The sequence below is a fragment of the Larus michahellis genome, chromosome 2, assembly GCF_964199755.1.
Source record: "Larus michahellis chromosome 2, bLarMic1.1, whole genome shotgun sequence".
Taxonomy (NCBI): domain Eukaryota; kingdom Metazoa; phylum Chordata; class Aves; order Charadriiformes; family Laridae; genus Larus; species Larus michahellis.
Genome location: NC_133897.1, coordinates 123552299 through 123575200, shown reverse-complemented (window position 1 = coordinate 123575200; position 22902 = coordinate 123552299). Strand labels below are relative to the sequence as shown.

Genomic DNA, 22902 nt, shown 5'->3' with positions numbered 1-22902 from the left:
AAGGAATATTCCATACCATAGAGGTCATGCTCAGTATATAAATGGGGGCTGGCCGGGGGCAGGAATTCGCAATAGTTGCTTAGGATGGGCTGGGTAACTGATCATCAAGTGATGAGAGTGACTTGTGTTGTATTACTTTATTTTGTATAGTCTTTTACCGTTATTATTACTATTATCACTATTATTATTACTTTCCTCTTGTGTTACTGTTCTATTAAACTGTCTTTATCTCAATAAAGACAATCTTTATCTCAAGATTATCTCAATATTTCAATATTGAGATATCTTCAATATCTTCAATTATCTCAATGATTATCTCAATAATCTCAATCTTTATCTTTATCTCAAAGTTGGGGGTGTTTTTGCCCCCTCCTTTTCTCCCTACTCTACTGGGGGTGGTGGGAGGGAAGTGAGCACATGGCTGCATGATCCTAGTTGCTGGCTGGGGTTAAACCATGACACTTCGAAATGCATTCCTACTCTTCTGTAAGTATTCTTTTACTTACAATTTAAAAAAAACCAAAAACAAACAACCATTTTCCGAAGGCAGACAGTGCATTTACCTCAGTAGCTTCCTCTTCTTTGCGGACTCAGTGGGGGCTCGGGGGGCCTTGCCCACCTGCTTCCCAGGGGTGCGGAGAAGGGCCTGCGCAGACCTCAACCACTCGCTGGCTGGTCGTGCTGTAACATCCCCTGTGTCTGCTCCTGACCTCGACCATAATGTCTTAGTGGATCCTGGAGTAGTGGTTGCCAGGCCCATCTCTCCTTCTCCCACGCTGTCGTTATCAGATGAATACTCAGAAATTTCTGTTGAAGTTGTCTAAACAAATAAAACCATAAAGCTATTTAAACAGAATGCTAATAAGATAGTACAGGTTTATGTAGGCAGTTATTTATGTTCCCTAGTAATCCATAAATTGAATGTCAATTTATTGATTAATATAACTTGGACAACTTCACTGTAAATGCACATTAATCTTTTGTAAGCGAACATGAACTCCTGAAGATAAGGACCATCTCTTGAGGGACAATTGGGATGAGTAAGATTTATTTTTTCAAACAACCAGACTTGGAGAATTTATCAAAACAGTAAGCCAAACTTACCTCTATCAGGAGAAGTTTACAGATAGGTGTCAGGATTAACGCAAGTTTTCAGGAAAGCAGAAAGAGGCTAATGAGTGACAGGGATTGTGACCAGCAGGAGAGCTGAGAGAGGAGCTTTGACATTGGGATTCAAGCAAGCAGGAAGGATGGCTTCCGTAGTCTGAACGGAGGGAAGAAATGTGTGCCTCTACTGAGAGCTCGTAGCTGGCAAAAAGTATGACACCTTTTGTTAAAACAAGATTTGGACCTCTAAAGCTGGCCTTCACCCATGTCCCGCAGGCCTATGGTTTCCCAGGAAGGTTTCAGAAGTTAAGCATAAGCTATCAGGTCGCATCCAGGTAGCTCCAGGGAGGACCGATCACTGGTCAGCAGCCAGGGCTGCGAGCAAGCTGGAGTTCAGACTCATAAAACCTTGCTGGAGCTCTTCTCCCAGAAACTCACAGGCCACACTGAACTCCTCCCACCAAAGGAGGGATGAGAGTAGAGTATGAGACGGCCCAAAAACAAGCCTGCAAAGAAAAGTGGAAGACTGAGGAGAGGGCTGGCAAGGAAAATTCACCTGCTTTGGCTCAGCTTGTTTTACTCTCTTCTAGGGCTCCCGCACAAGCAGGGCAAGGCAGCTGTGTTGGCACCTAAGGTGAGCTCTGCACAGCTTTTATGTATACTATGCTCTCTGACCCAGTATTTCTTAAAGTACTGAGTAATAAGTAAAAATACTGGGAAAGTGGCATTTTACCTAGTACAGAATGAAATGATCGAAAACTCTAAAATAGGCATAAGACTAAGAAACGTGAGCTGGGCTCAGTCTTCAGGAGCTAGTTGTTAAAAAACCAACACTGCAAGTTCTGGTGGGGTGAGCAGTCCCATCACTGGGACGACCAGCACTAGGCCAGCTCAAGGAGGCTCGCACAAAACTATTCTGTTGAAGCAGCAAGTTAAGTAACTCAGCCTGATCCTTTAAAGAACCAAAACCCAAGGCAAAACTTTAGGTTCGCATTGTCAATGGGGAACTGGAAAACCCCAAAGACTGACTTTGCTCCAGATCATGCTGCCTGGATCACGGAATAGGTCCTGAAAGAAATCCGCCTGTTCCTCTGGTCTAATGCAGTAAGCAGTTCTCCATACAGGTTGTCTGAAAACTAGCTCAGATAGACTTTACAGATAAAAGAGAAAAGAGAGGGAAATCACTGCATTCACTAATGTTGTTATGCATGTTATAATTAGTGCGATCATCTGAAACCAACATTTCTCGACTGTGTGTAAAAATGAGTTTAGCTGTTGCCAGTTCTTTAATACATTCTTCACGTAAGTGATGAGACACTGCGTTCATGTTCTGAGAGCTTACCTAAGTATTCTGGAAATTGAAAGGGCCTTTTAAAGTTATCCAGAGAAGGAGAATAGCTAAAAGAATGTAATTAATATCAGCCCGTCTTAAACACAACACAGTCAACATTCGTCCCTTGGCAACAATGTTTCTCTGAAAACAAACTCCTTCCACATTGGAAAAGAACCAGAAATAAAAGGTTTCAAACAGTACGAAAGCAGTAAGCAAGCACTTCATTCTTAAAACACCATTCCAATGCACACTTTTGCTTTAGGAAAGCTTTAATTTTGCTTAAATTGCTGTGATATCCACTGCACCAAAAAAAAAAAAAAAAAAAAAAAGATGCAAACCTTAAGTTCTTTGAGCAAGTAAAATGCAAATGAGGAAAGCCCTTGGGATGTGCTTCAAGTTAAGCACGTTTTAATCCCACTGACTGTTGTAAGAGTTAAGAAGCTTTCCTAAGTAAAGGTTGTCTAATAAATCATTTAATTCTTCTGCTAATATTTATTATTGTATACTTGTTTAGACTTAACTTCCCCAAGGAAACCGTACTTTGGGTTTTTTGTTTTTGGTTTGTTTGCTTGTTAGCGTTTTGTGTTTGGTTTTTTTTTAATTGGTCAGTTGGAAATTTTTCTTAAAAGAGGAAGCTATAAAAATGGAGAAGAAAAACAAAGAACAAAACCTCAACCTTCTGATTCCGTATATTATTTAACTGTAGCCACCGTCAGAAATACAGTCTGACGAGAAAAATATTTTAAAAATGTACAAACATGATTTTTCAAGTATCCAGTAAACAAGCCGGCATGTCTACCAACATTATGGTGGTGGACAGCTGGTAAAAAAAAAAAATCATTTGATTTCTTAGGTTCACTTTAAAACAATCATTGATAAATAGTGAAGAAATTGTTTATCAATTACCAATATCTTAAACATAATGAAGCTGAATTTTCAAGAGGGCTTTTTTTAAAAAAATAATGTCCACAGTAATATCACTAAGAGTTTCTGAAGAGTGCCATTGCTAAGCACAGAAAAGTGTCAAATTAAAAGTTGTTGACTTTTCCACATTGCTTATTATTTCAAAATACAGTCATTTTTGGTTCTGGTGGCTGAAGGTACATTGCTCCCCACCACATGCAAACTCTGTTTCCCCACCTCAGTCCCTTCCTTCGACCCGAGCCCAATCTAATCATCCCCATCCTGAGGTTTTCCATGACTGTTTCCCATATATCCCAATCACTCCAAATACTTGGTAGTAGACTGTTCACTAGGATTTACCTATCACTTCCAATGATGGCCTTGCCACAACATTCTCTTTTATATCATGCTAACCACTCTTCCATGTGCAAGGGCTGAGTTGAAAAAAAGCAGGAGCTGACCTCAATCTCTCTCACTAACACAACAAACATGGCTCATTTTGTTCACTTTTAGAATAAATAGATTTGGTCCATGACTGGTTTCATTTGAATGGTTCTAAATGCTCCCCTTTCATGGCTCTTTCTTTTAAGAAATAAATGACTTTAGTATAAATGCACAGAATACTGGCATTTTTTCTGATAAGATTTGGCTACGGGAAAACAGCAAAGTCAACGAATACTGTAGCTGCGCATCCAGGACCCTATATTTTTAAAGATAAGCACGTTTAAGTCAAAATGCATCAAAAAGAGGTCTCAAGGTGAATTAATTTATGATGTATTTTTGATAGCACTCACCAGCACTAGCTAATGTACACGATCGTACAAATGTAAAAATAGAAACCAGAATGAGTTAAACAGTTAAGATTGCTAAAGAATATAGGACTACCTGTGTCAATTTAAGTTCATTAAAAAAAAAAAACAAAAAAATCACCAAAAAAACCACCACTGAAATGGTGAAATCCTGGGCCAAATTGTTCAAAACCAAAACTCTTGACTTCAGTGAAATGAAGAGAGCATTCCATAAGCACGCAGATTTTGCACACAGGCAGCACAGAAGATACCATACTATTCCTTCTGTGACCGAGCACTCCCTCCCTCACCCTCAAGAGATTTGCTTCAGCTGCCAGTTGCCTTCAATACCTTGTGAGTTCTCTGGGAGTACCTTTGCAATCTGCACAGCATTTGCCTCCAAAAGGTCTGAAAAAATTACCTTTTCACTTCAATAATGATGGAAGCAACAAATATCTGTATTTGACCACTTCAATAAGCACTCAACATTCTTATCAATAAAATAGCAGTAACTTAATATAAGTGTCACATTTCCATTTGCAGTTTCCAGCTTCAGCACAGAAAGCAGAACTGCACAAAACTTTCTGTACAAAAAGAAAGCTAACATATCAATGCTGTTAAAAAAATAATACACTTTAAAAAGTGTATTTTTAGAAAAGGTGCTCTCACACAGTGATTGTTATTTAGAGGCAAGGAGATGAGCAGCTGGGAGAGTTTCTCACCCCCCTTTGGCTCTCCTCCCAAGATACATCACTCAGTGAAACTTTCCTGCAGAAAAATGTCAATATAGACAAGCTACTTTTCTATTGGTTAAACGCTTTCATTTTTTCAGTCATTGTACATTCAGAAAACGTTGTAAATCTTTTCCAGTTGATATGAAGCTATCTTGCAGATGTGATGCTCAATAAAAGCTCACAGATATTCTGAACAAGTTCATCAGCTGAAACCGAGATGCTTCAGCATGCTGCAGTATGTCTGAATATCCTCTTACTGACAAAAAATGGCTATCAAATTCTAGACAGACACTGAAATAACTTTTTGCAGATGGAGATCACTTAGTCTGTCATTTCCTTCCCTAAAAATAATAAATTTCTTCCCTCCTATTATCTTACTACAGCTCAGCTCCAATGGTAGAAGACCTATAGAGAGTTTCTCAGAGGGCACCCTTAGGGAACCAGGCTTTCTCAAGGTCACAGAGCCAAGTTATGTCAGAAATGGAAATAGTATTTGAGAGTTTCAGACTTTGATCACTGTACATACAGAGGAAAATTAATCTTGTGGCATTTCCTTTCCTACTTGTTCTTTCACATATCTTTGCCTCTAACTCTAGAAGTATTTTCTATTATGCCCTGCCTGTTCTCTCACGGACTGTCTTTTTCCCGATTCCCTTACTCTTTTCAGAGTTAATGTGCATTTCTCCCAACTGCCCTCTCATGACAGCTCTCAAGATGGGTGGAAGCTGACTGGTATTAACAAACACACAGAGTGAACTTAGGCGACTATCCTACCACCTCTCCTTTTATACAGTCTTCCCTTCTGATAAGCAATGCTGCATTTGCACTGCTGGTACTCTTTGCTGTCATGAATACAAAGGGATTCAAATGCAGCAAACTTCTACCCCAGGGAGTTAGTTACAGGTTGCAAGGAGATTTTATATCTTGCGTGATATATCTTGCTCCAAAAAACAGAGAAAGCAGAAAAGCCACTGGATTTGCTACAATGAATATTCACAAGCATAAATCAACAGTGCAGTATGTCAAAGGCCCATGCTATGCTAATGAGTGCTTGAAGCTAACTCCACCAGAAGTTGGCTTGCAGGATTATAGGGAGTAGGGGAAAGGTAAAGGTAAAGGTAAAAGAAAAGATGTTTCCCCTTAATTAATAAACACAGAATTAATTCAAGCATTGTGTGCACAGATAGTACAGGATATTATTCAACTCTATAATTAAAGATACGAAGGATTTAAAGCTTGCAGTTCTCTTCAAAGCTTTGTGTTTTCTGAAGCTTCAAGTGAAGCACTGAAGTCTATGCCAAATATTTTCCTAGCAGCTTGAGAAACAATTTGATTGTTGGTAAGCTAGCTATTTTCACTCTAGAGAGATAAAATTCAGATATACCTTCACACAAGAAACTTAATGTTGAAGTGCAGAGCTAGGCGTGTGCTGCTCTGTGGGCGACACCAAGCTTTCTTCTCACGGAATAACCACAGGAACAGCACGCAAAATGTACAAGATTAGGTAGCAGTGCGTGGGCAGAGATAACCATATGACAAAAAAGAAAAACAATGAAAGACATAAATCACTAATAAGATATTTTTGGACTTGCAAGCCCAAACTGACACAGCAGATTAACTGAAATTTTGTATCTGGAACAACCACCCACTGTTATTACAGAGACAGCATATATTTAAATCTCAGGATCTCAGATAATGCCTAGTTGTTTAGCTAAGTACAGCATTCCTCCTCAGCACATGCGCTCAGACCATCTGATCTGTCCTAAATATTTATCAGTGGTGTTGGTTCAGCGCACTAGGAAATGACACGTCCTGCTCCACGCACATTAGCATTTTGTGGCTGCCACCACAAGATACAGAGCTGTACACTCTTCAAGGGCACAAGAACGGCCACCTTGAGCATCCCTCTGGGACTCTTCAAGAGCAACTACCACTGAGCTGACAAAGGGTTTGCTTCTTTCTTCCTGCTCGGCCACCACTAAACTTCAGCAACATCTCCCTTCACACAGACATGGGAATGAATTTTTGCTATCGCTGAGATGCCACCACCCCTAGGCTGGAATGCAGTAGTTATTAGCACACAAAATCATTTATGCCAAGTAGCAAAGAAGAACGCTGTATCTACTTGAATATGGAGGAGAAGTGTAGGCAGCAACACTGTAATTATTCAAAGCAGAATTTGGTCACAGACTGCACCCTCATCTCCTCTTAATGGTGTTTTGAGACCTTCAAACAAGTGGTTAGGACTTCTCTTCTATGACTAATTAAAAAGGATTCATTGCATCTAGCAGCCAAGTGCTTCTTATCATAAAGGAAATTGATTCATGATTATCTCTGGAGGAAGAAGGCCAGCTACTAAACCTTAAGCACCACTGCTTACACTGCTGAGCTTCCCTTTGGGAAGTTTTACCCATGTTTCACCCCATTTATTCTGCAAGCTCTGTCAAAAATTACAGCTGCATTAGCTACTGTCTTAAAAGGTTGCCCCAACTATGGTTCAGTTCAAAGGAAAAATACCAATAGCTGTTATCAAATGAAAAGCAAATGGGACAGTTTAAGAGATGCCTTCATGGACTGAAGGAGTTGAAAGGACTTTGATGTAACCGCAGAACTGGGGCGATATGGAACGATACGGCTGCTGTCGAGTCCGACTGCCAGTTATCCCCTGATGCTGGGCTTCCTGAAGGATTTTTGTAACCAAGAAAAGGTGCGGAGGGCAACACGGACAGGATAACTCCCTCTTACACTTCAAAGAGCGAGGAAGTTGAAGTACAGTACACAAGACCACAAAATAGTGTTTTATATCACACATGAAATAACAATTAACGAAATAAATAACTTGTATCATCAGTTATCAGCTCCCATATCTGTGTAGATCATACTGCCTTGAAGTGGAAAATGAGGTGACGATTAGGATTACATGCAGTATGTTTGGTTGTGCATTCTTTTTTGTAAGGGAGAGGTACATGTTTTTGTTTGGTTTGCACTCTCTCACACATAATCCTGTACGCATACACTATTGGCAGGCAGTAGCCTGCACGCAGCGCTAATTGTTTCAGAAAACAAGAATGGAAAAAATAATAACATTAGAATATGATTTTGCACACACAAACAAAAATAATTTTAAAAAAATCAACACAAATATCTGATCTTTGAAAGAAAAGCTTTGGAAGCAGAGTGATTTAAACCACAACAAAATGGATTTTTTACAGACCTAATGAAAAAGATAGTATTTTAGCGACTTTTTTTTTTTTTTTTTTTTAAAGACAGGTAAAGAATACTCAAGTGGCAAGGGTGATGAAATCAAAGCCGTAACTTCTAATCCTGAGCAGAAACCTCAGCTTTTACAAGGCAAACAGGTTTAGCAGGCTATACCTCTGGAGATACATCCACAAACTGTTCCAGCCTGTCTCTCCCAGAACAGGTTGTTCTAAGGCATGGATCAGCCGACCGAAACAGGTGAGGCTGTGTCTTCTCAGCCCAAGTGCATTTTTATACAAAAAAAAGTCAGTAAAGCAAGAAGCACGGCATTTATTTCTAAGCATACTCTTTAGATGTAGAATTTAACAGCGATGCTGAATGTAAGATGGAACAAAACAGCTGTCTGCTGGGCACAAGTGCAGGAAAGAATAGTAGAGGACAGTGAGCTATTAAGGTACAAAATGGGCAAGAAGCAGTACCCAACTGCAGTTAAGGGATACTGACTTGTACCGTATGAAGTGTAAGGAAAACCCCGCTGCAGTCATGGCATCTGTACCATTTGTGCTGCAACTGCACCTCTTAAAAGCACCGTTTTAGTAGTTCAGAACCTTTAGCATTAAGAAGTTAATCTATCCCTTCCTAATATTCTGCATTACCACTGATCTCTCCATCAGTGTGTGATTAGAGTAATAGTCAACTTCTAATAGACTCAATAATGCTGAAAAATGTCAGTACACAAACAACCTACAAGTGCTTTTTCTGCTTTGTCTAACCCTTTTTTCCATTGTACAAGAACATCTTCAGTTTCTCACAGGGAAAAATGACTGGCTGTTAAAGGCAATTTGGATGACTTTATGCATACTGCTAGCCAACGTTATATTCGAGTGAATTACCATAACCCTTGCTCTCCATTCCTTCCTTAAAAAAAGAGGGGAGGGGGGAGACGCCACTTCACGTGTTGCATCTTGCAAACTATTCAGGGACAGAACCAGGTCTCCTCTCATGCAACTGCATATTATCCCACGCAGTTGAGCTCTCATCTTGATAAGGATCCTCCAGATGACAGAGACCCAGGTTTTCAAATATAAATACCCGACTCTGATAGGGCATGCAGATAATTACATCATTTTGCACAGAAGCCTCAACATTATGCACTGAAGTTTGGGCACAGGAGAAAATTGCAGTCAGCTTATAATACCACTTAAACAGGGTTTAGTTCTTGACACAGAAATAGTTACTTTCATGTTTCCAAGGAACAGATGTTATCACATGGTTTGATAACCTACTTTCACATTCTTTGTTTATAATTATTCACTCAGTTTCATGTATTAAAGCTAGTGGATTCAGGCCATGAAACCTCAGTTTTATTGTCCCTATTTTAGGTGATGCTATGGTAATTGTCCAGGTTAAGGCTTGGATGCAACAAGAGGATTCAACTGAAAGGCATGATTAAAAGCCAAATTATTATTTATGAGCTAAATCCTAAAGCACCTAGACTAAACACCTGCAGGATTCAGTAGGAACTGTTACAGGAGGAAATAAATTTCCATCTTCCAGCAACTCTTTTGTTTTGTTCCAAGCCTTCAGAGAGAACAAATACTTGTAATAAGAGGTAATATCTTTTACAAGACAAACTGTGGGAAAACAGACAAGCTTACAGCACTTAGCCCTTCTCTAGGTCCCAAAATTTTGTCAAGTTTTTTTACTCCAAACAGATCATTTGGTCTAAATAAATTAAATCTTTCCTTATAAAATTGCCTCTCTCATATCTTTAGCCTATACAGTTATGAATAATGATCCTGCAAGCTTTTAAAAAAGAAACCGTGACAAAATACCTCTCACAATAACGTTGCTGTTTAGACCAAACAGGGAACAGTCAAAGACTTTAAAACATCTTTCATATTACATATTCTCTTTCAAAAAGTAGGTGATAAGTGCAAGCATGCTATTTTTGAGATGAAAGGAAGCAATTCCAGAATAACTAACTAAATGAGCGATTGCACACAGATATTCAGGGAAGTACAAATTACGCACACCGACTTCTCATCTTTGGTTGATCTGCCTGCAGTTTCCTGTGAAACCCCTTAGAAAAGCACTTATCAAAAAAGGAAAAAAAAATAAAAAAGAAAACGAGAGAGAGAGGAAACACAACTGGCACAGTGTTGTATAACACACAAATGCGATACAGGCATCATTTCTGCAATAATGCTCAGCACTAATGGAAATTTTTTGTTCATCATTTCCACAGAGGTACACAGACACGTCTTGAAATTCAGACTGTATGCTTCCAGCTCCAGCAGTGCCAGCGTTCACAGCTACAGCACTGGCAGCTTAAGGAGACACTGGGCTGCCGGGCAGTGCAGTGCATTACATTCATTTTCTTCTACTCCCACTCACTCCACATTCTTCTCACTTGACTGTTCTCCCCTTTGCCCCATTTATTGCTTCACAGAGACTGTGGTACTGCCCCCAAAGCCTAAAATAGTCACTCCATTTCTTCCCTCCTCATTTCTAGCTCCTTCCAACCCTTTCCCTCCTCTCCAGAAGTCCTTCCACAGCCTACCTTTTCCAGAACATTGTTTCATGGTTTTGCACTGTTAAAACTATTTTAAACAGCAAATATTTCAGGGCAGGAAATGTCTTACCACGTCTAAAATACTGTGCTAGCAATGACAGTACACATACACAAGCACCACCTTCACCTAAGCTGATTTTTAACAATGATGAGAACGCCTATAGGCAGACTGAAGAAATAGAAGACCCATTTAATTGCTTTTCCAAGTAAGCCAAAGAATACCAAACAAGAAAACTAGTTAAAAAAAATACATTAAAAGTACTCTGCTAAAATTAATTCTGTTTGGAGAAAGAACAAAGAAAAAGGAGCCCAACACTTAAGTTTACAGATTTTCTTTTAGATCATGTGCCTAAACTTTGGAGGACCAGAAGGAAACTAAAGCAACTATCAATAGGGCAAGGCATCACAATTGAAAATTGTACTGTTGTTATATATACACATTTTATAGAGAGATACAGAGGTGCTAACTGCTGCAATACTGTCTTAAGTTTGACACATTTATTTGCAACAATTGTTTGTGGATACACGAAAAGATTTTAAAGTGAAGACCAATTAAAACTACTTTGAGATCTAGATTAGAATAAAAACATGTGTGTGCTGCAATATATGTGTGTTACATTGCATACAGTGACATGATTGCCATAATATAGGTATAACGTACACTACAGGACACAGAGACAATCACAGACATTTAAAACTTTTATTAGTAGATAAGCACACCAGATAAACATACCAGGAAAAACACACTTGAAATGTCCCAGTAAGGCAGTAATTAAATACAATCCTCAAACAATTAAACCTCAATGGACTGCAAGTCTCTAAGAACTGGCCAGCAACTGGCATTCAGAAACTGCAAAGAAAAGAGCCCTGAAATACAAATATCAGTAATTTGTACCAAGCAATTCCTTATAAGGATTATAAAGCTTGCATAAAGTAGGAAGATTTAAAAGAATTACGATAATGCTTCTCAATTACAGGCAAAGAGAAAAAGAGCCTGAGTGCATGTCTGCACACTTCAACACACTTTAAAAAGCAATAGTTGAGTGGTTTCCACAGCAATCACCAGTATCTTTTGGCTTCATGCCTCCACTATCTCAAATCAAATCAAGAGATAGTGATGGCTCAATTGCACTTCCATTCTTAAGTCAATGCTTGCTTTACTTCAGGAAGGGGGGGGGGGAGAAAAATCACATAGAACTGTCTTTTTCTTTTCTATTAGGTTAGCATATGTCAACGTGTATTTACACATGGAAAATGCAATCTCTGATAGATTCAGAGTGTGGTGTGTGTCCCCCTTTTCCTTTTTTAAAATATAAGGGAAGCTCAATGCTGACAAGATGATGCTAAAATAATAAAAGTTCATACAGCTTCTAGGAAGAGCATTTAAAAATAAAATGTGTCCTTCAAGATACTATTAAATATTCTCTGCTTATTTTCCGCTTCCCAAAGTAAAAACACTTGTGTGATATTATTTGTCCTTCACACTGAACCCTGCAGCTAGCAGGATTTTTAAAAAGTGTTGCAAATCTTTTTTTCTGGAACTTGTAAGTGACCTATTAGCATTCTGATCAAAAACTTACATGTTATCTATGAAGCAACTAAAAATACCGTGCAAGTTGCAATTTCCTGAAATATTTGGGGCCACAAACCCAGGCCCAAAGTTTGTCCTAAAAGTAAATGGAAGAAAAATATTTTTTATTAAACAGCAGTTTACTCTCAAACATCAGCAGTTGAAGGTCTTGCTCTGGGAACTGTGCTCAGCACTGGGAAGTTGGGGCAGGAAGAGAGGAAAAAGCCAAGCTGAGAAGGGAGAGGGATAGTAACAGCAGCTTTGAAGAAAGTGCTCAAGCAGTTCTGGGCGTCCGGCTGCACCATTTTTAGGAAGCGTCTGATACAGGCGGCTTTAATGCCTAAATGCAGAAGTGCAAATGTTGGCATCCACTGTACCAATTTTGTACTCATTTTACTGGCAACTATTTTACGGGGGATTTTTTTTCTTAGTGGTTAGGTAGCAATGTAGCATGCAGTCGTTACTTCAGGTGCAACAAACGGTCCCCAGAGTCTATTATAACTACCTAAAACACTGCAACATTTTCTATTCCCCACTCCAAATCACTAGAGGGACACTTGTGCATGTAGTAACGTACACTGCCATTTGGATGATCTGCATTCCCCAGCTCACAACGGTAATTTCACTTTGGTCAGAAAGATGGGCAAGACATTGCAGCAGAGGTGGTTGGGAAAAAAAAAAAAAAGAAAAAATCAGTCTTTTAAAACCCAAAGAATTTCACATGCTTCAAGGCTCCTTTTTCAGGGTACAATATAAGGCAGGACTGCAGTGGAGCAAGATGTTGCTTTATACTTGCAAAAAGCCCCATCAGTTTATCTCTGTTGTTGGTTTAATGATTTAAACTCCAACTCATACAGTATTTCCCTTTCAGTGCATAGGACAGTAGACAGATCTATCGATGTATTTTAACTCTTCTCAAATAAGGAGAACCAAAGTTAAAACAAGTTTTTAGACAATGGCAGAATAGTAGGTACCGTGTTTTCTTCTAGAGTTATCAATTAATTAAAAGCAAATTACACACTATTTATAAATGTTATTAAAATAAAACAAATAATTCAGTCCATTAAAATATTAAGGATAAAAACTAACGCAGCTGTGTCATACAATGGTGCAAGATGATTTAGTCTAAGCATAAAGGGGAATATAACTTCAGGATTCAGATAAAAATTTGAATATTCTTGTAGAAAAGATTGTTTCTCAGTTTTAAACTCCCCTGTCAAAATAATGTATAAATACACTCATAAATGCATCATTTAAACCCTTGGTTTCCAAAATGCTGACTTAAATTTCCACTGGAGGTACTATAATTCAGAGCATTAATATAACTATAACACATACCAAGACTTCAGGATAAAAATCCTTTTGACATGTTTATTGACATCTACTACAGCCAAATTTACACTTGGAAATCTTAGACATTTTAAATGCATTTTCCCCCCAAATTGCCAAAAGCAAACGGATTCCATTATGTACTAATCATTTAGGAGGGAGGAAGAGCTGAGTTTCTAGATCAAAAGTTGACCATTTGTGTTGATTTGCAAGAGTACCATCAAACGAGTGATTTTTTTTTATTATTATTATTAACAAAAGTCCTGGAAAATTGCATCATTACAGCCAAATATAAGTATTATTATTCCTGGAATGCACTTATAGAAGGAATGCAAAGCCTACCCTATGCAAAATAGCAAAAGCATACAATTACATTTAGACTACCTGATGAGACAAACCACTTCTTAAGGAAAAAGCACTCAAGAAATCAAAAATTCAGTTTAACAAATCACACTCTCAAACACCACAGTGAAAAAAGCATGTGTATATGCACATACCCCACTACCTCCCAAGCACAAGCATTTACATTTCTTTGTTTAAATATAAACAAACCTGTCATTTTCCATTTAGGAAATGCCACACACTTTTCTCCCCAGTTTTGGGTTTGTCTTTGTGTATGTTTATATACCTGGTGTTAACCTGTTAGCCTGTCCTGCCTAAAGTGTGAGGACTCCGGCTATAAAGGGGTGCCTGAATTCACTCTGCAATTTGCAGAATAGCAACTTCAGTTATCTTCACTAACTACTTCTACGTGAGCCTGTAATATTTCAACATAAATTTTACTAAACAGAAAAGGAAGAACAGTATATGTAGAAAGCAGATGCATGCACCCACACATCCACGCCTCCTTTCCCCAAAACTGAACTCTACATCACTCCGTAACCCACTACACACACACATATACTCTAGAAAATTGGTTTCAAATATAGAAAAATATTTGCAGGACTTTCACAGTAGCTAACTTTACATTTAAAGAATTACAGAAACATACTGCACAAAAATAGGGAGCAAAAGCAGTGATGCTTTCTCATATTCAAAACCTCAAAACTTAAGGCCAATATCCCCAGAGGTTCTATAGTTTCAAGTGATGCTATACTGATAAACTGGGACTTTGACGACATTAAACCAATGCCTTATTCATGTCCTGAACAGCAAGTATGGAAGTCCAGAAAAAACAGAGACAGATCAGAAAATCCCCTCTATTTCATTTGACAACCATTTAAAAAGTACAGTGCAGGGAGAGGATCCAGAAAGCATATTATAAATCAGGTTTTCTATGAAAGCAACACCACTGGATTTATGTGCATGGGTTACCACATATCGTGGCCAAGACTGTGAGGACTGGGTGCACAAATGTGGCCTCTCTATGGATACAGCCCTGGCAGAAAGAACCACAGATGACAGACAATATATAAAACCACTTTGGTGGAAGCAGAGGAACGCTATTTGCTGTAGGTGGCAAGCACCACCAAAAGAGTTTGCTTGTGACCGGTGAAGTAAAATTGAACCAGAAGATTTCTAGGGAGAAAGCACAACGCAGAACTTATTAAAAAAAAAAAATGCTCTTGGGAGAAATCTGGGGAATCCCCTGTTTCAGATACAGATGTAATAGGAACCCAAGGACCTGCTTTAAAAAGCACATAATGTTCACTGCCAGAACACGTGAACCTTCACAATAAAATGTGATTTAGTGGTGTAAGCACACGACTGAGTCAGAAAGCCTGACATTTAAGACTGGATCTAACATCAGTTCCTGTGGTTTGGGGAGACACTGTTTAAGACAAAATTTTCACAAGTGACACTCAATTGTACCTGGCAACTTGGCTCTCAAGCTTATTTTGCACAGGTGCTAGACACCAACTCCCACGTAAAAGCACTGAACACCACTAAGGCTTTACATCCAGGGGTGAGGAAAGCAGAACTGCAAAGCATCTACATTTGAATTTGGCATAAGGAGACATTCAAATTTAATAGACTTGAAATTCCTCACCTAATTGTTTAACTCTTCAAAATAGGAGACTATTGATCAATTCGATAACTTCAGGGAGACCGCAAAAGAAAAAAAAACTGTTAGAAGTGTTCTGTGCATGTAAATACATAAGGTTATCTTCAGCTATAAAAGTTAAGACTCAGACTCCAAGAGGCACTTTGATGGCATTTAGACATCAAAGTCTAAAAGGTCAGTCACAAAATCTTCCACTCCTGTTGCCAAAGCCTCCTGACAAATGCACCTTTTTCAGCACATAGTATTTCAAGAGTTTCTTAAAGCACTTCTTCTGGACATGTCCCGATGCAATGCATCTCTGCAGGCTCATGGTTTATGCCCCATTTAAGCCTGTGAGTACAAAGTTGGTACTTCTGTACCTAAGCCTGTCCAGGGGCTTGATTCGGTATGTGTGGGTTTATGCTCTGCAGAGATTTTCACTCACAGCATGCTGTATGCATTCCCTGCATTGAAAAGCACATCCACAACAGTAAAAATAACTCTTCTGTAACACTCCAGACTTTTCAACCTAAGCAGCAAGAAACCCAAATTCTAGCAGACAATCTTTAGCTTAAGAGAGTTTAAATCCCTCCCTCTCAGGAAAGCGCTCAACCTACCAAACAAAGCGATGAGGAGGTCATATTTCTACCTCTCCCTCAAAGGCTGGGCCACTGCAGAAAAAAACACGAGATTCAAAGGGTGTCTAAGAGCTCCAGTCCCTGCTCCACATCAAACAGGAATTAGATAAAATGCAGGAACACCAGGGAGCTTAAGCGTTCCTTGGTCAGAAAGACAGTAGCAAGGAATCCTGGTATTTAGCGCTTAAGCTCTTCTGTTCATTGTATACAGAACACAGACATCTAAATCTAAGTTTAATGGCTATTTTGCAGGCCAGGACTTAGATTCCTGTAGTTCTGGCATGATGATCGGCTGCACCACAGAAATCAGCCCATTTCTGTATCTGCTTCCAAATATGCTGCAGCATTTTTTTGGAAATCCACACAACTCCCAAAAGGCAAATCTCCCAAAGTCAATGCTGATCACAGCAAATATGCAACAATTCAGTCCTCCTTAGCTGCCTAACCAGATTTCAATTACCGCAGTTTGGAATTTTACAATGACACTGCATGACAAAGCACAATTTAATTGAATTTTCATTTGTTAGTTAGATGAGTTTCTATCCACTTCTATACTTCCTCAATTCAGGCCGCGCAGAAATTAAAGCTGTGAAGACAACACCAGATTTTGCAATACATTCAGGACTTCAAAAAAAAATTCAAATACATCAAAGCGGTCAGATAAGTTAGTACTCAATAGGAAGTTGTTTCTCGAAAGGAAATTGCAAATTTCAGTCAAAGAGGAAGATGGAGAGTTAGAATTAACTAACTGTTCCAAAAACTTCAGAAAGCAGGAAGGGTTTCTGAAGGTTGCATGAAGAAACTGCATGCAACCACATAAACAAGCTCAGTTTAGAACTATGTGAATATCTTAAGAATATGTCTCCAATTTAAAAAAAAAAAAAAGGCAAATGAAAAGCAACAAAGCAAACAAAAATCTCCCATCAAGTTGCACATATTTCTGAAAGGACATAACAGATACCCTTGCAGTTGTCACATTCAGACATATTTATTTACCCACTGGACAGGCTAAATGCAGATGCTTAAAACTGGCTAATACAAGGACATTTATATTATGCACCTTCTCAGTTATGGAATACATAACAAATGTATTTAAAGCCAGAACACTTACTATATTTTTTTGAAGTTTTCCCTATATCTAGTCTTCTCTGAAGATCAGGGATTATTTTAATGTACATTCAGCCAGCAGCAAAGCAACTGGTATCACAATTTGGCCAAGTAATCTATTTAGCTTAACCTACATTTATATCTAGTGTCCAAATTGTGGGTGTCTGACCACAAGCACAGAAAAGGCAATGGGCTAGACTATATAGCCCATCGGTCTATCCTATATAGCCATTCTTACATCATATCAGAAAATGTTCCTCTGCGTGTGGGGAAGAGGTGCGTGGTTGTGGGGTCATTTAATACAAGAGTTAGATAAAAAAGGTACAGACTATGTTCTCTAGTACTTGCCCAACAAGAGACTTACTTTGCCTTTCATGCCCCAAAACACCCACTTCAAGCTACAACTATACACATACAGTATTGGCAAAACCTTTCCAATTACCTTGTTACTGTACTTGAATGTAACTGGGAATGTGCCCAGTTCACAGACACTGTAATACCTTTTTTGCTGTAATACCATGATAGTGTAGGCTTGGCATGATTACATCATACACATTATCTTGGCAGTCACGCAGCAGCTGCTCCACCAACTGAGCTCAAGGCAAAGCCATCAACAGTTGTGCTGAATGCAGTTGTCTGCACATTTTTACAAAGGCTTTCCCATTTACTGTGTTTGTTTTAATCTACTGCCCTTATCTTAGTGCTGTACCAACATCCCTATGCAATGTTTGTAGACCCAGTAAGTTGTGAGAAAATGAAGTAACAGGCAACAAACTCTAGCCTTGTCATGACCATTTTGCAAACGTGATGCTCAAAATTTTTCACTCCTGATGAAATAAAATAGACCATGCATACATAATTAAGTCTGAAAATTATCAGGCGCATGTGTCTTGTAACCACGGATCTGCTCACTTCTGAACTCTGGGCCTTTCAGTGTGAGATCAGTTGCTACAGTACAACTCTAAGCTCTTTCTAACCTTCTCAAATAGTATTCTCAGACATTTTCGACTCTTCTCCCAACAACATTCAGCCTTTTAGCCCCAAACTAGCCTAGTTTTAGAGATGACAACAAAAATGAATTGTATGTGCCACCTTGTGAAATCAATGCATCTGGCTCTATTTGACAGAACTGCCATTCTGGTGTCCCTTCTTCACTACATGACATCTGCCCCTTCCTTTCCTCCTCTATTCATCCTCTTTGCACAAAAAAAAAAAAAAATGTAAAAGAACCGCATTGCGAAAAACATGAAACAGAGCAGAAGTAAATATTGGAAATAACTGTATTTCAACTAGAGCAAAGATTTCTTTTAGAAATAGCTGCTAGCATAATTAAGGACTGCAAGAAACAGCACTTATTAGGCTCCATTAAAATTACAGGATCAACACTGGGGGTGGACTATGTAAATTACAAAACTGATATGTTGGTTGTAGCAGTACATTTTTCTTACGTTGAGGATGAATCCCAATATGCCAGAAATTAGAGACCCGCATTTAGCTTGCATAAAATGGGACAGACAGTAGCTGAGCAGGGTCTTTGAGGAGCTGTGAAAATAAGTTCTCCTAGCTCATTGTTTAAAGGAAGAGAGACTTTCTGAAGGCCATGCCTCTGAACTGTGTATTGAACAAGTTTCTTTCCACACACATCAGCCTCTCAAAAGCTTCAGTAGCCCAGATGGACTAAAAACTTCTCCCCACATCTTCGGAGCAACATCCACCTTCAAATACAAGACAACAGTAGAAGAAATCTGTTGAACATTGGCAAAATGATGATCAGAAACAGAAGAGACACACTATAGTGTCCTTGCTGATTAAGAGCCAGAAAAAGGAATTTACAGTAACATCTCTCTTCCCTGCCCTCACCACTCCCCCCAAAAGTAAATCATGCAGCCATGTACACTCCTGCACAGTGGCTTTAATATGCTGAGTGATTAAAGGTGACGATGATGACTACAGGCCATACTATGCATCTTTAGAGGGTTTTCAATTCAACACTGAGGGGCCAAATGGGGCTACTGTGTATCTAAAATATTTTACTCTGATTAAAGGTGTAATTATATAGTTAGTCATAATAGCTGCCATACTTTAAAAGAAACCCACCTTTCCTTCAGGGGAAGGGAAGGAAATTATGCTACTTTATTCATCCAAACACACTCTCAGTTAAATTCAAATACAACATGTGGAGTAGATAAATACAGTGACACACAGCCACAAACACTTAGTAATCCAAGATAGAACAAGGAGATGAATCTTTTAACCTATAATCTTCGCAAAGGGAAACTAAATCTTATGATTAAGAGTTCTGTCATATCTGTGCAGGTATCAGTGGAGGCTGTGTGTTTTCTTCTCAAGTGTCATAAGAAATTCATGCTGGTTTTAGGGCCTAAATACGAGCAAAGACACTGCAAACATGGGGTCTGACACAGAGCTTAAGAGATTTAGTTGTTTATGTGGATAGTGCATAACTTCTGTGGATATCCACATATATGTTACACAGAGGGATAGGCTGGAACTAAGAATCTTACTCAACATAAACGAAATAGAAATCTTTTCCTTCTCTTCTTACTGTATTTTCAACCCTGCAACATATTTGCTCTGTTATTGTTACCTTCAACAAATCACCAGGTGCACAGGAATAGTGATTTTGTCTAGGAAGGGTTTCCTTGGCTTAGGTCACCTGACACAGAAAGGTAGTTGATCTCAAATAGCCGCTACCATTGATGTATAAGAAAAGACGAGGGAAGATAGTTTCTGTATGTAGTTATAACTTTTAAACTACCACTTCCGGTTACACAGGAGAGAGGGTGAAAAAGAAAATGCACAATAGACAAGCTTTAGTTTTTTACATTTTTTTTGCTGTGACTTAAAATTCCACGTTTAACACCACCAAAACCATTTAGAGAACCTTCCCCAGTGAGTGCTGCCTGGACACCCTCCAGGAGGTTGTCTCCTAAGGAGACAACCTCAGACACAACACAGACGTAATTCACTTGAACCTGAAGGAGCGGAGGCAGGGTCTACCCAACATCTTGATCCACAGCAGTCCCAGCCCCCAAACTGACGGACAGAACCAGGTTGGAAAAAAGACACGTCACATTCCAAGGCAAAAAAGAAAGGGGAAAGGCGGGGGATACAGGAGAAGAAAACTGTCATCCTTGCCAATAGTTTCCAGTTATCCACACAGACACTTGTACACTATCTGGAAACTCTCCTTCTGGAATAAAATATTTAGAGCATTTGGTATGCATTCAACAGTTCTGAACAGATCTATTGAGTTTTACTGCTTAACCTTCTTCCTTCTCTCCCCCTTTCGTTTTTTCAGCATTGGTGTTGGAATTTTGAAATATTTTATAGCTCAACAACTGAACATACATTCCCCGTACTAGTCACTTGATGAGGGAGACGACTGACCAGGGCGCAGCCGAGGCACCACATTCCACATAATTCCTTAGATAACAGAAGTATAAATCATCTTTATACGTGCACAGTTTTTAATCACCATCCTTTGCCCAACATAACTCAGTGGTCAAGTCCCAAGAACAATTTTATGAGTCCCTGTCACCTCCATATTTTTTTTCCAAGCATTCTCTCTCGCTGCGCCTCCCTTGAGCTAGATTTCTGTGTCTTTTACAAAGCTATCTGCTATTCTTTAAGTTTTTTTACACACTTGATAATAGAGGGAAGAAAACATCATTGAAAATACACAAGAAAATTTTATCTTGCATCAACAGAACTATACAAGAATAGCAAAAATACAGATCAAGATATGCTATAAAGGAATAAAATTACAAAACACCACATACAATAGTTTTATGGGAAAGAAGGATGGGAAAAAATTCTTTTCCAGATTTCACACCATTTCCTTCCCCCACACACGCCCAATTTGGGTGAGGTAGGAAGCAAGAGAGTTTTTTTGTTTCTTTTAATTTTGCCCTGAAACATACTTTAAGTAATTGCAAGTGAGTGACACCTAGTGATGAACACAAATCTGATCATCCTCCCCTCTCCCACACAGAGAAGATAAGCCAGCAAGCACCGACAGGTAACTCAGGAGTGGGTGTCGAATCATGGGAACCTGACACTACTATGTTTCTCTCCCTTAAAAGCCAAACATCAAGTGAGCCAAGACCTAGAAACTTGGTGCACAACTAAAAAGAAAAAAAATTTAAAAAAAAAGGCTAAGCTGTCCAAATAAGAGACTGTTAAAACAGATCTAAATCATGACCTGTAAATTCACTCTTCGTTCTCGTTAAAACGAATCACCTTTCTCCAGAAACATCAAGTTTTCCCAGAGATCTCAGTCTTAATTAAAAAACAATAAAAAATCCCAGAAGCAAATGGGAAGAATGGGTTTCTCATCAAATACTAAAATATCAACAGTTGTCTTAGAGACCACTTAGTGATGTCGCCAGCATTATAACTGCTATCCTGTTGTAAGGATTTTATGAGCTTGTCAAAGACTCTTATTTTGCCAGTAGTTCCAAAATTATTGCGCACAGAGCAGTTACTGGAAGTGAAGGGAGGGGAGGGGATCTAGTGTGATTTGTGGTAGGGTTACAGGAAGGAAAAGTATGCTACTATGCAAAGTAGCAACAACACAGTCCCCTGAAAGGGAAGCTTGAATAAAGAGACCAAGAAAACTGGCCTGACTTTTCAACACCATGACATGGGACAATCCTGTACACGGGAAGCTCACCCTGAAGAAGAGATTTCTTTACTTAACGCATTTTTAAGAGCTGTCCAAAGCTCCAAGGCTAAGAGCACAAAATGCAAAATCCTGTAGGAAAGGGAAGTGATTAACCCAGCGCAGCTACCGCCGCTTTCGCACACTATGTGCCATTTCATCTATTTTTGTCATGAGCGAGATTTTGTCATTAGTACCTCAGGAGTAGCTCCTGCTCTAAAGACACAAAGTATACACCATGACTAAAAGCCATCCCAAGGACAGGAGTAAAAAAGAAAAATAAAATAAATAAATCAGTGGGCAGAGAAAGGAAAACACTTAAACACACTACAACTTGAGAACCTTGTTCTGCTCAGTAAATCCATGGCCATCTCCTTTTCTCTCTTCACAGATTCATGTGAGGTTGAGGTTTTTTGGTTGGTTTTTTTTTGTTGTTTCTTTTTTAATCCTCCTGCAAACATTAAAGAAAATTCAAAAGCCTGTAAAATTTAAAGCTCTGAGAGCCCAAGCTCTTCAGGAAAACTAACGCAACAGAGCCACCTACCATGCAAAGGCAGGACTGACAGGGCTCAGACAGCAAGAGCCGCCACTGAAACTTATTTGAATGAACTTGACCCAGGTTGGCAGCCGGCCAGCGCCCTACGTCACCCCGTGACTTAACAGAACACAGTGTTCTTGGCACCCACACAAAAATGTGTTGAAATCCACGCTGGAGAGAGAGAGAAAAAAAGTCAGTGTATGTTTCAAATTAATAAAGGAAAATGGTAATAAAAAGGTAATAAATGCAACGGCGGCATTAGATGTTTTAAAATGTGTCTGCTGCATTTTTCTCCCAATTTATTCATATCGTTTGGTGTTCCCTCGTGTTCCAGAAGCTTGGCACAGTGGCAGTTCTCCCCAGGACGAGCCCTTCCCTGTCCAAATCCTGTCCCACGCGCTCTCCCTCTCACCT

At 39.1% G+C, this 22902-nt stretch overlaps 1 protein-coding gene across 1 annotated transcript in view; it reads right to left on the bottom strand.

The window, feature by feature from the left end:
- Window positions 1–22902, bottom strand: part of SPIDR (scaffold protein involved in DNA repair) — a 205212-nt gene that overhangs the window by 150019 nt on the left and 32291 nt on the right. The window contains exon 6 of the mRNA XM_074576988.1: window positions 564–820. Coding sequence (XP_074433089.1) covers window positions 564–820 — 257 coding nt within the window. The remainder of the gene's footprint in view (window positions 1–563; window positions 821–22902) is intronic.